The 15,730-nt window shown below is 39.5% G+C and overlaps 1 protein-coding gene across 3 annotated transcripts; it reads right to left on the minus strand.

Moving 5' to 3' along the window:
- Window positions 1-1,390: 1,390 nt before the first annotated feature.
- On the minus strand, window positions 1,391-9,778 carry LOC108671979 (dipeptidyl peptidase 3). 3 transcript variants are annotated; one of them, XM_018159584.2, is made up of 2 exons: window positions 9,549-9,778; window positions 1,391-4,175 (listed from the first exon to the last, which is right to left on the minus strand). In XM_018159584.2, exon 2 carries the CDS (start codon window positions 4,133-4,135, stop codon window positions 1,973-1,975), a length of 2,163 nt encoding a protein of 720 aa, XP_018015073.1. In that variant the 5' UTR covers window positions 4,136-4,175; window positions 9,549-9,778; the 3' UTR covers window positions 1,391-1,972. The 3 variants fall into 3 exon arrangements, with proteins under 3 accessions (XP_018015073.1, XP_018015072.1, XP_018015074.1); XM_018159583.2 differs by lacking the exon at window positions 9,549-9,778 and adding an exon at window positions 4,951-5,394; XM_018159585.2 differs by lacking the exon at window positions 9,549-9,778 and adding an exon at window positions 4,388-4,910.
- Between the last annotated feature and the right edge of the window lie 5,952 nt (window positions 9,779-15,730).

Below are 15,730 nucleotides of genomic sequence, written 5' to 3' on the forward strand. Positions count from 1 at the left end.
CCACATGATGCCACCTCCAGGTACGGCACTCCAGCCTGTCGTAAGTCTGGCACTCTCATCATCACTGCCGACTGCCACCTGAGCCACTCTGCCACTCGTATCTCAAGCGTCTGATAAACTCCAGTGAGCAGGCAGGAATAGCATCACGAAATAGCAACGGGTAGGAATAGCATCACAAAATATCAACGGGTAGGAATAGCATCACGAAATAGCAACGGGTAGGATTAGCATCACGAAATAGCAACGGGTAGGATTAGCATCACGAAATAGTAACGGGTAGGTATAGCATCACGAAATAGTAACGGGTAGGAATAGCATCACGAAATAGCAACGGGTAGGAATAGCATACGAAATAGTAACGGGTAGGAATAGCATCACGAAATAGTAACGGGTAGGAATAGCATCACAAAATAGCAACGGGTAGGAATAGCATCACGAAATACAGTAACGGGTAGGAATAGCATCACGAAATAGCAACGGGTAGGAATAGCATCACGAAATAGTAACGGGTAGGAATAGCATCACGAAATACAGTAACGGGTAGGAATATCATCACGAAATAGTAACGGGTAGGAATAGCTTCCCGCAATGCGAAGGGTCGGAGTAAGATCGCGTATGAATTAACGAGCTTGTGTGCTGAAGCTCAGGAAAGTGCGTGGTAGACGTAGACAGTGGTATTTTCTGCAAACATTTTTACTAACAAAATTCTCGTATTTTCGTCATCCTGTTATTTATATGATTATTACTCTTATTTCATCGTCTATTATTACTTCAAGTGAGAATATGAACTATAGAACCATGAGCCTATTTCTTCAAAGCCGACACTTCTATTCTATAGATAGATATACTTATTTCGTAAATATGACGTCCACCTCATGATCGAAATTTCATGTTCCTCATATGTAAACTCATGGTAGGTTTAGTACGCTTTCTCGTGGTCGCGGGACGTAAAATCGACGTTTTTCTAGGGTTCCGTGTGCTGGAATTAGGCAATGAATATAAAAATATTTCCAGATAGATTTTAAATTGGAAATTTATTTCCATAACAAGTGCCATGCTGGAAGGAGGCACTGCCGTTGGACTTGGTAGACTTTCGTTAGAGATTTATTAAGATAGGGTATTTCCATGAGGTAAACAGTAGCAAAATTTTCTACCATTCAAAAGTAAAAAAATATCTGAAAAATTGCTCCCATGTATTTAACATGGTTCCTGTGGCACCAGAGCGATGACGCAAGGTGAATGCGTGAAGCGCTGCATTCCTCGCGAGCAACAATGGTTGGCAGTCAGGTGTTGGTGGCACAGATTAGTTATACGCATACACGTTTCGATTAGACTAAGTTGCTGTCAGGATGAATGTTGGGGCAGGACTGTGTGATAATGAAATAATTAAAAATTTTAGGTTTTATTAATGTAGGTACAAAATTTTCCGTGTACTCACACTCATCCTAAAAGTTAAAGCAAGCGTCAGGAAATCAGCAATGAGACGAAAGTAGCTGCTTAATGACCCATCACTTACTCCGTCGACGCCAAACCTTGTTTAATATTCAATACAGGAATATTTCTCAACTAAAAATAAAATAAGAACAATAAACAAATTAATACTCTAAACGTAAGCATGGAGGATCAATCAACGCTGGCAGAGCGTCCAAATGATTAAAACTAACAAGATTTTGATTTAGTTTTGTATGATGAGATAATCGTCTCGTATGTTAATTTGATAATTAAACATAATTAGGGAACAAAAGATGGTGATCTAAAATTAAAGTAATTCAGGCCATGAAAAAGCAGATTTGCAAAAATATAGATTCTACCACGAACAACTAGAATGCGGTAAGCAACATCGTAAGAAAACAAAAATGAAGGAACTTTGCATGCATCACTACAAGTATGAAGCACTTTGATACAGGTGGATAGTAACCTCTAGCTCAACGCAATGAAGTAGCACGAGTAACAAATGCTCCAGACTGCCGCCTCACTCTCTAGCTTGGTTGCGAGTAAGCATGAACTGGGTGAGCATATCTTCGATGGCGTCGTGCTCACTAGGCGAAAATCTTTCGACCCACGAGGTGACATTGCCCTCAGCGCCGGCAGGATAAGTGACAAGTTCGACTTTCCCGTCCTGCACGCGGCTGTTGGGCATCGTCAGGATCATCCTAGGGCGCCTCTTACGAGTGACGATTTCATGCCACTTGCCGAAGGGATAGTCGCCGTCGTCACCAACTCGTGAGTAGCGCTGGAACATCTCATTCCCACTCTTGGCATCACCCATGGAGCGGTAGACCTGCAGCTTACGCAAGAATTCCCCCATGGCTTTTTTTCCTACTGTCGCTATCTTGGACTTGTCTAGAGTGAGCAGCAGGTCAGGCAAACCATCCTTTCCTACGGTTTCCTTCACCTGCACAAGACCATGGCCTGCTTCCAAACCTACCTGCAGGATAGCATATCGAGCCTGCGAGTGAGCCTGGCCCCACTGACCTTGTTTTGGCTGATACATTTCCAGGCCCTTGATTCCGGCATAGAACATGTCCAGCCACAGCATGTATTTAATATCTTCTTTGTCTTCAGAAGGAATGTTGAAAATATCAAGGACATCATCGTTGAGGCAGAGATAGAGAGCAACTGTCTCAGCTCTGCATTCTTCGTAAGCACTGCTGAGACTCGTGAACTTGGTTTGGAAGTTCTCTCCGGATTCATAGAAGCTCACTTCTCCTCCGGTGAAAGGGTTCTTCACTGTCGCAGGGTCAAAGTTAAGCGAACCGTCTTCTTTCCTCCTCAAGAACTTGCCGCTTCCATGACCCAGCAACTCATGGAGGCCCACGCAGATCTCGAGGGAAGTGGAACCAAACTTTTCCCGCAGAGCAATGTCTTCCTCAGACAGGAATTGCGCACTTTTGTCACCTGAGCGAGAAGAAAGAACATTAGCGAGACTCACGTTTTTGAACCCTTGCTCTTCTTTCACGTCTTTGTAATTGGGAATATTGATGCCAATTGGTAGACCAGAGGAGGCGAAAGTCATGATATCCAATGAAGAGAAGTCAGGACGCATGAAAACGTCTTCCTCAAAATCCTTCCCCCATGGAAGGAGCGGGAGTATTTCGTGCTCCGCCTTCTGCACGAGCGTGTCGAACTTTTTAGACTGCTCACGATTCACCATAGCAACGAAAGCTTCAAATTCAGCGCGCTGGTTACTCGGATCGCGGTACACTTCAATGAAGCCAGTGTAAACTTCAACCGCAGGTGACTTGTTCTTCACCCAGTACGTGGAGCCGTCTTTGTGTGCCTCAATTGAGCCAGTCGTGAAGCTCTCAATGTACTTGTCCAGCATTTTCACTTCGTTGTCATTGGCCGCATATTTCTTAGCAAGTGCGAGCTCTTTGACTACTTCCTTCAAGACGTCGCTGTAATCTCCTCTAGTAATAGTGAAAGAATGGCCCTCAAACAAGTCCTCTTTCCTGGTAATGCCTTCAGCTGGACCGTTCTCGACTGAAGCAAGCCTGATGTCATAGAGAACTTTGTCTCCATCTTCGTGCTTGATCAATCTCGTGTTCCAAGCTTCGATGTTGCGGTCAGTCATGTACTCTTTGCAGAGTTCGGCGTCTTTTTGAGTGCAATTGGAAGAGAAATACATGGTGATTCCGTTGGGAGGCATCCCAAAGAACTTCTTATCATCTGAAAGATCGTACATTCGATCAGCAGCACGGTTGAAGAACTGGATGATCTTATCAGAGCATTCTAGGTAGGCTTTAGAAAGCTTGACAAGCGCAAGCAACTGCTCACGCGTGATCGTGGGCACAAACTTACGATCGCCAAAACCTAAATAATTACCACAATTGTACACAAGTCCAGAGTAGTAAATGAGCAGTGATTGGAATTCATCTTCCGTTACAACACCTTTCTCAACCGCCTGTGCCTTCAGGCTATCCAAAGGCTGGGATCTGAATAGCCTGGTGAGCAGGCAGAAAATGTCAGAGGCTTCAGGAGAACTCTGGCAGAAGGTGACAAAAGCCCCCCACCACGATGCACGCGAGAGGTGGTGAGCATACAGACGTTCTTTCTCAGTTAAGCCATTGAAGGCCTCAGTGCAAGGCAGGAACAGGATGGGGGTGTCCAAAGGCAGCTCGTGTGGAGAAGACATTATTGCTGTGTAATTGGTAGAGCTGAAGCTTGTCAAAAATCTGGAAAAGAGAATTCACAATAGATTAAACATAAATTTCCATAAAAAAGAACAACATTAACAGCAAAAAATGTAAAAGGACCACAATTGTGGATTGGATAACACAAATTTAAAATGAGCTCATCATAAAAATTTTACACAAGTAAACAAGTCTACAGCAAGTCTTTAAAAAAGAGAACAAATCTTGGGTACAGATGTCAACAGAGAACAAATCTTGGGGACAGATGTCAACAGGGAACAAATCTTGGGGACAGATGTCAACAGGCAACAAATCTTGGGGACAGATGTCAACAGGGAACAAATCTTGGGGACAGATGTCAACAGGGAACAAATCTTGGGAACACGTTTACAAGTTTCAAGGAATGATTTTCACAAAGGTATGATGAGAGTGGTGTGAGATAATGCCATATGTAAACCCCAGCACAAATGCTGAGTGTGGATCAATTATATATATTGTGTATCTCAGACAATTTTAGCAAAATAGTGAATCTTGTTATGATGACGGTATCAAAGATCCTACTATACATTCTCTCATATGTTGGATTCTGTTCTTAATTGTTTTTCTTGATTATTACAAGAAATGTAGCTAATACTTGAAAGCTTAATATAGTTTAAAAGCAGAATTTTGACATAATTTGATTTTCATTTTTGCTGACATAGGTAGTAAAAGGAGGCAAATAAATGCCTGGAACATTTTAAATACAGCAGATACATATTAGAAATCAAAGCTGATAAGACCACAGATTTAATGGCACTCACAAAACTTCATAACAGACCTGTTAACAGTATTTGTAAGGAGAGCTGGACTTTTCACTTGACTGCAGTAAGTAGTGCAAGTCCCAAGGCAAATGCTTTGTTTTGAAAAAGATAGGCACATACCAAACTTGGAGGCTCTAAGCAAGCCCCTATGTATTGATTTCAACATTTCTGTTCAGGAAATACTTATAAAATTCTGAGTGATATATACCGTACATATTTATTTCAGCATTATCACTCATTTCTAAATTGTTAAATGTTAATGGTTATAGCATTTTTACTTGGTTCAGTTCTGGCAATTTAATTGATTGAATTATTTTCAATCTATTAAAGCATCTCAAGATATTGAATTAAGATATTGGTAGTGAATACCAGGCTGGCTGAATGTTTTAGCTCCCTGGGGAAATTGTAAAATTTGCCTCCATGTGGAGCAGTAAAATATGTGCACCATGCGTGGGAGCTAAGCAGTAGTAACTAGAAAGGTTGTGAGAAAAAAATGTTAAATAATACAGAGTATAGAATATTTTTTTCAAAAACATTGCCTCAAAATATGATTGAAAAAACTCAAACTGAGAATAAAATCACATTACTTCAAATGACCATCCATGCTAACTCAATTAATAAAGTATGCTACAAAATAGAGTGATACTGCAAATTCATTGCTTTGAAGTTGCCAATAATTGGCTTGAAATGTGTCGATGTATGATTGTAGTGCCAGACTTAAGCAGGGTCTCTTGTATATTGTTGTCTTTTCAAACTTTCTATCAAGCCATCTTGACTTTTAATAGGCCTCTATTTTTAGTTGCTGATCTCATCACAATCAATTGATCAACAGAACATGGAATGGTATCAGCCACCTGTATTGATCCTATCCTTCACCTTGACCTGCATCAATTGTAATGCAAACCAAGTTACAATGTGGAATATCAGACAAAATTTTCCATAGATTGCAGATTTAAACATAATTCCATTGTGGGGAAAAATAAGCTACTTTTCTTTCTTTTAACAGAGGAAATTAGGCAAGGAAGCTAAGAACAGGCGGAAATGACAGCAAGCAGGAGTTCCCGTCTCATTAGCGGTTAGTTTCTGTATCAATCATTTGCTATTGTTTATATATGTATAAAAATATTTATTGTGAAACATGATTTACATTCTTTAGAGAATCAAAATTCAACACAAAAATATCAGCATAATCTGTGTGATTGAGCCAGTAGGCTTAGAATTTGCTTAAACTTGATAACTTTGGAGCCATGATGATGATGTTAGAGAAAATATATCAATTTTCAACCTTGTGCCACATTTTCAATTTTGGGAACTGGCTCTTTGATACTGAATCATGAATGTATGCAAAAATGCCTTATTCCTAGTATTACTATAGTATATGACATAGTGGCAAAGCAGTTTTTTTAGATTCTTCCTCAAGTTCAATTTGGAGTATATATACTATAAGTAGACCACTAAAGTATCATGGATACCATCATTATCTTACATAAGATTGGTTTAAATCTAGAGTACCGGTATAAATGAGAAAATTATAAATAACCAATTCTAAAAAATCTCTTGTTTGCCAATATGGACTATATGCAAATTATGCATATGCAGAATAACAGAATTGTAATTTTCCTACTCGATTCTGAAATCTTTTGGCTCTAATGTGACAAATTTTTAATATGATTGAAATTTTGCTGCCGATCATGCACTTTTGTTAACAATTAGATAGGAGGTAATTCATCTGGTGGAAATCTTGCAGTTCCAGAAATGGCAGGAAACCTCTAGTCGCAGCCCTTAAGGTAGATGTTTTCCACAGCCCATGCTTGTGCATATGCTAGTAAGTGGTATGGAAGACAACTATTCTCAAGCCCACAACTGGATTTCTTAGCTATCAATTCTTGTATTTTTGAGCCAAGAGAGTGAGTCCATAGTGGCACAGCAGAGAGTTTTTTAGACTCTCCCTCAAGTTCATTTTTGAGTCCTATAAGTAGACAAGTAAAGCATAGTGGCAAAGCAGAGAGTTTTTTAGACTCTCCCTCAAGTTCATTTTTGAGTCCTATAAGTAGACAAGCAAAGTATCATGGATACCAGCATTATCATACATAAGAAATTGGTTTAAATCTTGAGTAAATGAGGAGATTAAAAATGAACTGATTCTAAAAAATCTCTGGTTTGTCACTATGCAAGAGACTATTTTTTTTAACCTGGAAAATAAATTCATGACTCAAAAAGTGAATAAATGGCTTAAAAATAGCATAATTTGGGGCCTTAGAAATACAGTTGCAGCTATGAGAAAAAAGGTTTTCCACAGCAGGCTGTCTGGCTGTGTCCAGTCAGTCAGTCACTACTCACTGACTCAGTCTCACCCACCGCCACCGGTCCCACCCCTCTTCTAGATAGTTGATATAACGGGAGCACTGCCGTAGCCCAAAAATTTGACTCTTAACTCAGCCCAAGAGCCAATGCCAACCCTCTACATGCAATAGAAATAGTCAGCCTAACACCTATGCAGCTGTTCTTACTTGCCTCATCTCACCACAGCAGCTGGAAATAAGCAATGCCTTGGCCCAAACCTGATACTCCAAATGGATTACGCCCAATAGCTCCTACACCAATGATTTAAGCCCATACCATCACTTCTTACAAATGCTGTAAGCCACAGGGTCCGCAGACTGCACCACAGCACCAGACAGCTGTAAATGGGAACGGCCCTGCACTGGACTGTCGCATCACCTTACCCACTTTGCAGGCGTAAGCCCAGCCCTGACGTTCACCAGCATCTTCTTCCCTAGCTACCCACTTCTCTCCACCTTTCCGCGAAAGGGTTAGGTTAGAATTCTTCTGCAAGCTGGTACCAAAAGGGGGGGAGCAGGGGGTAAGTGAGGGGGGTTTAGACTTTAGCCTCCAGAAGAACAGACAGGCAGGGGCATAATGACAAACCAGAGATTTTTTAGAATCAGTTCATTATTAAGGTATTATTGCAGATTAACTACATCCAAAAAAAAGGGTGTTTTTTTTTAATTATATGTTTTTTGGGGTGTAGATTACGAATCTGAAATCCATTTTTGGCGGTCGGCATCGGAAAACCGATTTTTTTCCGACCCAAAAATCGAATGAAACGAATGAAACTTACCCATTGCACTGCAACGGGTAAAGAAGACGAAAATGTTACCCGTTGCACTGCAACGGGTAACATTTTCGTCTTCTTTGTCCATAAATCTGGAGATACATTGCCACATCGAGAGATCACAACCTAACGCCAACTCGCAGGTTGGGTTGGTTCGCCCAGGTTCCTTTTAGATCAAAATGCTATCTAAAAAAAGGAACTTGGCTGACTTAACCCAACCTAAGAGCTTTTTGTAAAATTTCGATGAACAATCCGACCCTTTATATAAAGGTGAGTGGGTAACGTAAGTTACGTAACCCCCATGTTAGTAAATAAAGGTGAGTGGGTAACGTAAGTTACGTAACCCCCATGTTAGTAAGTCGCGAAAAAAATCGGTTTTCCGATGCCGACCGCCAAAAATGGATTTCAGATTCGTAATCTACACCCCAAAAAACATATAATTCAAAAAAAAAAACACCCTTTTTTTTGGATGTAGTTAATCTGCAATAATACCTTTTTAATTTCCTCATTTACTCATGACTTAAACCAATTTCTTATGTATGATAATGCTGGTATGAGGTATCCATGATACTTTACTGGTCTACTTATAGGACTCGAAAATAAACTTGAGGGAGTCTAAAAAAAACTCTGCTTTGCCACTATGGGCAGGGGAATAGCCTTTAGAAGAACAGACAGGCTGAGAAAACCTAACACTGTTTGAAATAAACATGTGCACAAATCAAATATTTTATATCCATTCACTGCTGAGGCTGGAGAGGTAGCACTTAGCAGTGTACTGATAGCTCTGTGGCGCAGGGGCGGCAGGGCGTTCTTTATCAAAAGTGGTGAAGGGGCTAGGCTGCATGGAATAGAAATATTTTGGGATTTAATGTGTGGGTTACGACCATTGTTTTGGCGGCTTGCAGGTTGAAGCTCATTGGCTTGCTGGTTTACATCCATGAACTTGATGATGAAGGGATTTAGTCCCTGTTGCAGTGTGGCTTTCAGCAAGTAATCATGTTGGCTAATTTGCTCTGCAGAATGCTCGCGCACGGGGTGAAGTGTGAAAATTATGCTGGTATTGGGCAATGCTGGGCTATTTCAGTTATCCCAATTAATTGATATAACATAACTACATACACAAAGTGGCATCCAGTAGATTTTTTTAGATGTTCATTTTTATTTCCTAACAAACTGAAAAAGGAAGTCTCTGCTTAGCTAGGCTACAATAAATAAATTATTCCAGTTTCGACGGTCCTCAAGGTTAGGTTCAGTTAGGTAAGGACCTTTTTTTTTGCTACTATCACGTGACTATCATATCAGACTATGGTGAACCGTGAATGGTCGCACCTCCGCTCGCATCCGCATGTAACTTGCAGGTCGATGAATCAGTTAATTAGACATAAAAAGCAACATGTAGTTCATTAGAAATACGCCACAATTTGCAGCAATTTTCAGTACAATATTTCTAAAAATAGTATAACAGAGGCATTACAAATTATATGACATTGCGCTACCTACCGGCTAGGCGGCACCACAGCGTGGTTCGACCAGATCCCATTCTACCTCGGCAGTACTCATGAGTCATGACTCCTGAGTAAATAGGCTACTAAACTCATCAGATCATGAATTTTTTTACTAATAATATATTTTGGAGTAATTGGGGTGTTTATTACATTTAAAATGACTTTGAACTAACTTTGCTAATGTTTAGCTTGAAATTTCTCTTATCAATAGAATTATTGTTTCTCCCAACCGCGATCTGATATCATCTTGAAATGAAAAGTCAGAAATAATAGAAACGGGTTGAATGTAAACAACGCTTGTAAATCTGCCATCATTAACTGTTTATCTGGGCACTCTGGTGGGCAGAAGAAGTGCAGTCCTCAGGGAAGGGAACCTTTAGGCATGATCTGGGAGCTGTGGTAAACTACGTGGACTATGGATCGCTACCTCGCTCAGTTGAGTGTGCAGTAGCTCGGCTGCGACTGGGACATGCTGGGGTGAAGGCCCACATAATACAAGTTTTCAACAAAGAGTTGTGCTCAGGCTGGGAGGTGTGATATATTCATACCCGAAGTCTTAAAATCAATTATAAAAAAAAAAAAAAATTAACTGTTTATACCTAATTGTTGCTAGCAGGAGAACTAATTCTTAGTTCCTTTGAACTGCTTGAAATCTATTGGTTTCTTTGGCTATGAGATGACACGACACAGCTTTACCGCAACTTCGAGAAGACGTCTTCATTAGATGATTCTATGAAAATATTTTCCAACCGTCCAAAGAACGTACATAGGTGATAGGATGATACGACTTAGGAGTGGTAGGACGGTAGGACTCAATGAAGTTGGGATTATTGATCTGTATTTGATGAACACTTGATAAAGTATGGAAACGTGTGGGCGTGGCTGTTACTGGGATTATGTATGGAATGGATGTTATTGCATGGAATGATCGCGAGCTTGATAAGTTCAATTAAGTTGGAGGTTGTACTTGTAGTCTTGTACGGTTGTACCTACAGAATAGGATTAGGAATTTTAGGATAGCTAGAGACCTCGAGTCAGTCGAGTGGCACTTAAGTTGGAAGTTGGAGTTGGGGCCCCTAGGGCCTAGATCACCGTCATTGGAATTTTCCTACTTGTTCCTGAAATCTTGCGGCTCCAGTGTGAATGTCAATGTGACAAATTTTTATTACAATTGGAATCTTGCTGCCCAATCGTGCACTTTTGTTAACAATTAGATAGGAGGTAATTCATCAATATTTTCATCTGGCGCCAGCTGCCAGGGTGTAGAAGGTGGAAGCAGTGTCGCCAATATATGGGTTTTTAAGCCCAAAGCGTTGCCGAATGCCGACCATTTTCAAAATGCGTCGCTGGGTAATTTTTAATGAAAAGCCATTTACGCAATTTATGCTGAGTAATGAAAAACTATTTACAAGGTTGCATTGATTCCGTCCGTATTCCGTCCGCGCTTCAAATTCTAGGTACTGATACGTAACATAGTGGCAAAGCAGAGTTTTTTTAGACTCTTCCTCAAGTTCATTTTTGAGTCCTATAAGTAGACCAGTAAAGTATCTTGGATACCAGAATTATCATACATAAGAAATTGGTTTAAATCTTGAGTAAATTAGGAAATTAAAAATGAACTGATTCTAAAAAATCACTGGTTTGCCACTATGATACGTAATGCCGTCATCCATGTGTTCGGATTCCGTTCGGCGTTTGCTGTGTGAGCTGTATTGGAATACAACACGGCTTTGATTCCATGGTCAGGAAGATGTGCCAGGTGCGCGGGAATTTATATTGTCATTTTAACGACCTGCGCGGTGCGCCGCACTATGCCGGTAATACAAATGCGCCGTGCGCTGACAGCGCCGTACTTTTAGAAAGCTAAAATAGTTTAAATATGGACGTGCGGCAATGCAAATTATGTAATCACACTATACCGTACACACAAACGTGTATCCGCACTGTGTTGTGCCAGTTGTGGTTGGATACGAGTTAACTAGATTGCTACCACGTCAACTCAGGACTCAGGTTCTAAGAGTCAGCACAGTAATGAGACAAAGCAGAGAATTTTTTAGACTCTCCCTCAAGTAGGAGGAAGTTCAAACTTCAGAGGTGGAACTAAATGCAGTAAATTTGCAGTAAATCAGAAAATACCAGAAAAATACCAGATTTAGGCATATATAACCGTACCAGATCTAAAATATTCATACCAGACAGATTTTGAAAATACCAGATTTGTGAAATCTGGTATAGAAATATACCATCTGGCAATGCTGGTTCAGCGTTACTTGAAATCGTCTACAGACGATGTTGCCATTCCATTCAGATGAAAACTGTGTCTAAATCAAAACTGTGTCGGACGGCTCCGCGGCCTGCGCCGAGTGCTGCGCGGCGCGGAATCGATGACCGTGATTTGCACGAACATCTGCGCGAACAAAATATAATTAGATTGATTTACGCGAGAAATTTCCCCGTTTATATACATCTTCCTGAGTGTGGCTTTGATTTAGAACACTAATGAATATTGAACACTACTTACTTACGCTTTTAATTAATAACTATTAACCCTTTCACGGGTAACTGGGGTAAGTTACCATTTATAATCACTTGAAATCGCGTCACAAAAAGCATCACCACAGCTTCCTGTTTGTTTTTGAGGCATCTTTATAATGCCTCAGTCAATCACTAATTATCTGACCATCGTTCTATCTATAGCATCACCAGCTGCAAAGTCCACAAATTGAAATATGAGCATTTAAATGAAGGTTTTGACTCGGACAATGGAATTGACGCTCTTTCCGCATTTTCTTCAAAATTTGGAAGTATCAATATATATATTTATTTATTTTGGCAACTTGATTAAATTTATTTAAATTTAATTTTTATGTTTTTAATTTTTCATTTGCATAAACTGAACTTAAATTATAAAGAAAAATTTTGTGTACTGATGGCATTTATTGAATTCTTCAAGTGTGATTTAAACCTTCAATAGGCAAAATTTGCAAAAATTTATATAAATAAATATATTGTATAATACTTCTTACTTTCTTGAAATGGTTTCTGAAATTTTAATTTCTGGATATTTCAATGCTTGCCCGCTAAAGAGTTAAGCTTTTAATTAAGCAAAGTTTAATTTTTGTACACAACTTGGAACGATCTGTGTGTGTCCAATTCAAGTTGTGACAGAATTAGTTTTCATGTGTCTAAATCCATTTCTCAACTTAATCATCTATTAATTTATTTACCACTTGAAATCAGCACATACAAGTATACTTAAAGGATTCCTAATATATTCACAGATGTATTTAAAAGTCTCAAACCATAATATTCCTCCTATACAGTTATTCACTATTCAGTAGAGCAAGGTCAACTGTCAAATTTGACACATTTTTTGATGATCTCACTGGGTAGCGTGCATTGTCTCTCTTTGGATCTCAATATTTCCCCGCTAGATGGCCAAGACCTAGTGTTTTGGCAGTAGTTTGACGCACAAATGTATGACGTCACCATTTCAACCATCAACGAACGCATGGAACTAAAACAAAGCTTAATATAAAGAAAAAATTAGAGAGGTGACGGAATTACCCACAATGTCAGAATATACCGCGTTTACCCTATATTAAATGCAAGAATTACAATCTAAATGTGTCGGCAAGATCTTCTAAAGGCGTAAATTTTGCTACTGAAGCATTGCCAAAGAGCTTGCAATATTCATCCACTCCCTGCACAGTGGATCTGGTGGAAATCTTGCAATTCCGGAAATGGTGGGAAAGCTCTAGTCGTGGCTCTAAAGGCAGGGCTGGAAAAGTCCTATTTTTTCTGAAATATAGTGGCTTTAATATCATATAATTTCAGTAGGTATGAAATATTGCAGCCATAGTGGCAAAGGAGAGAGTTTTTTAGACTCTCTCTCAAGTTCACTTTTGAGTTCTATAAGTAGACCAGCAAAGTATCATGGATACCACTACCGTCTACCAGCATGATCATACTTAAGAAATTGGTTAAAATCTTGAGTAAATTAAAAATGAACTGATTCTAAAAAATCTCTGGTTTATCACTATGATTGCAGCTCCAATGTCATGTAATTTTTGTTTGATAAAAAAAAAATAGCAGTTTGCACTCCGCAAATATGTCATTTTGTAAAATTTCCTAATTATGCAATCAGCACTTTTTCAATGATCCCGCTAAAACATCCTGCACACCAAAACAACAAGTCAACCTAAAATGCTTATTTATAGATCACGTAGTTGCGGTTATGTCAGAGCGGTCAGACCACATTATCATGTGATCAGTTGCCACTCGAGTGAAGAAAAATTTCAGTGTTGACTGTTTTTAGGGTAAAATTAGAGATTAGGGCTAGGGGTAACACGTGCACAGTCTTGGTAAAAAATTGCGGCTGCTGGCTCATAAATGGCTTTTAATGGCTGAGATATGGAATTCACGGCTCAAATAAATTAAATCACGGCTGGCAAATACATGAAACCATGGCTCCAAAAATTCAATAGTGGCTTGCCAAGTAGATATATTCCATGCCTGCTTTGGGTAGATGTTTTCCATGCTTACATAGATTGACTGCTGTTGAGGCATTGAGAGGTGATATAGTATGGAGCACGTTTAATGAGAGAAGAATGAAAGCAGCACTGAGATACAAACATTACAAAGTATGACTGGAAAGAATGAATGATGAATGTTGGGCATGAAAGATGTATACCTGTGGAGCATGAGGGTGAGTAAATGGAATCTTCAATCGTGTCATTCACTAGTACACAAATGTGACTTGAATGAGATATGGGCCTACCCAGTGCATAATAGACAAGGAGATGAATGGTTAATGACTGCACAGGGTGTAACTGGAATAGAGTGGAATGTCAAAGAATGGAAGAAAGAGATTGAAAAGAGAGTGAGAATATGCAGTTTAAAAGTATGAAAGCAAGGAATGGAAAGAAAGGATAGCCTCAAGAAGCTATACAGGATGAAAGAAATGCCAAAGTATGAATGCATTTATGATGGTAGCAGGGGTGGGGATCTAATGTTATGTGTGAAAGCAAATGCCTTAAGTGTGAATGCACAAACACAGGTGGAATGAAAGAAGGGAAATTATCTGTTTCATGTGCAACAAAGGTGGGAGAGAAACGGTGGAACACCTGATGATGGAGTGTGAAGTGTATGAGAGTGAAAGACTGGAAATGATTGGAGTGATACTGAATGAGAGAGGTGAGGGTGATCGTGTGACATATGAGAGAACAGGAGATGAATGAATGGCAATGATGGTGGGCCTGTCACCAGGGGCAACCACTGCCATGACTGATAGTGGTAAGTGCTTTTCAGAGGGTGCATGGAAAATGAGGGAGAGGAGGAGGCTGGAGAGAATGGAGGCAAAGAGGGTGTAAAGAAATGAGCAATAAAAAGTAAAAGAATGGTAATAATAATAATAATAATAACAATTGAATGTAAAGAAAAACAAAGTATTATCTAGTGTGCTGGGAGCTAATAAGACTTGTATGACAAATGTCCAAAACTACCGTGCAATAAGTGGGACCTACCAATAACCAACAAAAGAGCATATTTAAATTGAAAGTATTCTCTCTCTCCCCTTTACCATCCCCTGTTTCTTTTATTTCATCAACCTATAGCTTGCATCTAAAACTTACACAAACCATCTTGCATCTAAAACTTACACAAACTTGTCTCAATACCGTGAATCCTGTACCTGTCTCCTCTTTTTCCCCCCCTCCTTATGCCAAATTAAATATAAAAATTAACATTTTAAATGAATGTGTGATGCATGGCAGCTAGCTGAGACAAAGGCCTGATGTCTGAAGATATTTTTCAGCATCACCACGCTCCAAATCCACTTGGGAGGCTTAACCTTGCAGCTCGTAGTCGTAGGAGTGTAGGACCACTTGTCCACCATACTATAAAAAGTTTAGTTTAGAGTTTAGACTCGGTTTTCTTTAACAATATCAAACAACATGATCAAATCACAAAAATTTTAATATTGCTGCTTAGTTAATATTGAGAAGAAAAATTATATAACTTGCATGATATATTAAATCATTGCAATTTTCAACAGTATTTAACCTTATTGGTTATTGGTAGCAGATTTTTTAAGCATCCGTGCCCTGGCTGGAGGCTGGATCCATTGAAACTGGGAATGGTACCATAACCTGATTGTTGGGATGTCAAAAAATTAAA

The sequence above is a fragment of the Hyalella azteca genome, unplaced genomic scaffold (genome assembly GCF_000764305.2).
Source record: "Hyalella azteca isolate HAZT.00-mixed unplaced genomic scaffold, Hazt_2.0.2 contig16900, whole genome shotgun sequence".
Taxonomy (NCBI): domain Eukaryota; kingdom Metazoa; phylum Arthropoda; class Malacostraca; order Amphipoda; family Hyalellidae; genus Hyalella; species Hyalella azteca.

Excerpts from the sequence above, each read along its gene's own strand:
- LOC108671979 (XM_018159583.2), bottom strand. The coding sequence starts at position 5,099 with ATGTTGAAATCAATACATAGGGGCTTGCTTAGAGCCTCCAAGTTTGGT. Across the intron at positions 4,176-4,950 it reads CTTACAAATACTGTTAACAG|ATTTTTGACAAGCTTCAGCT; the intron begins GTCTGTTATGAA and ends TCTCTTTTCCAG.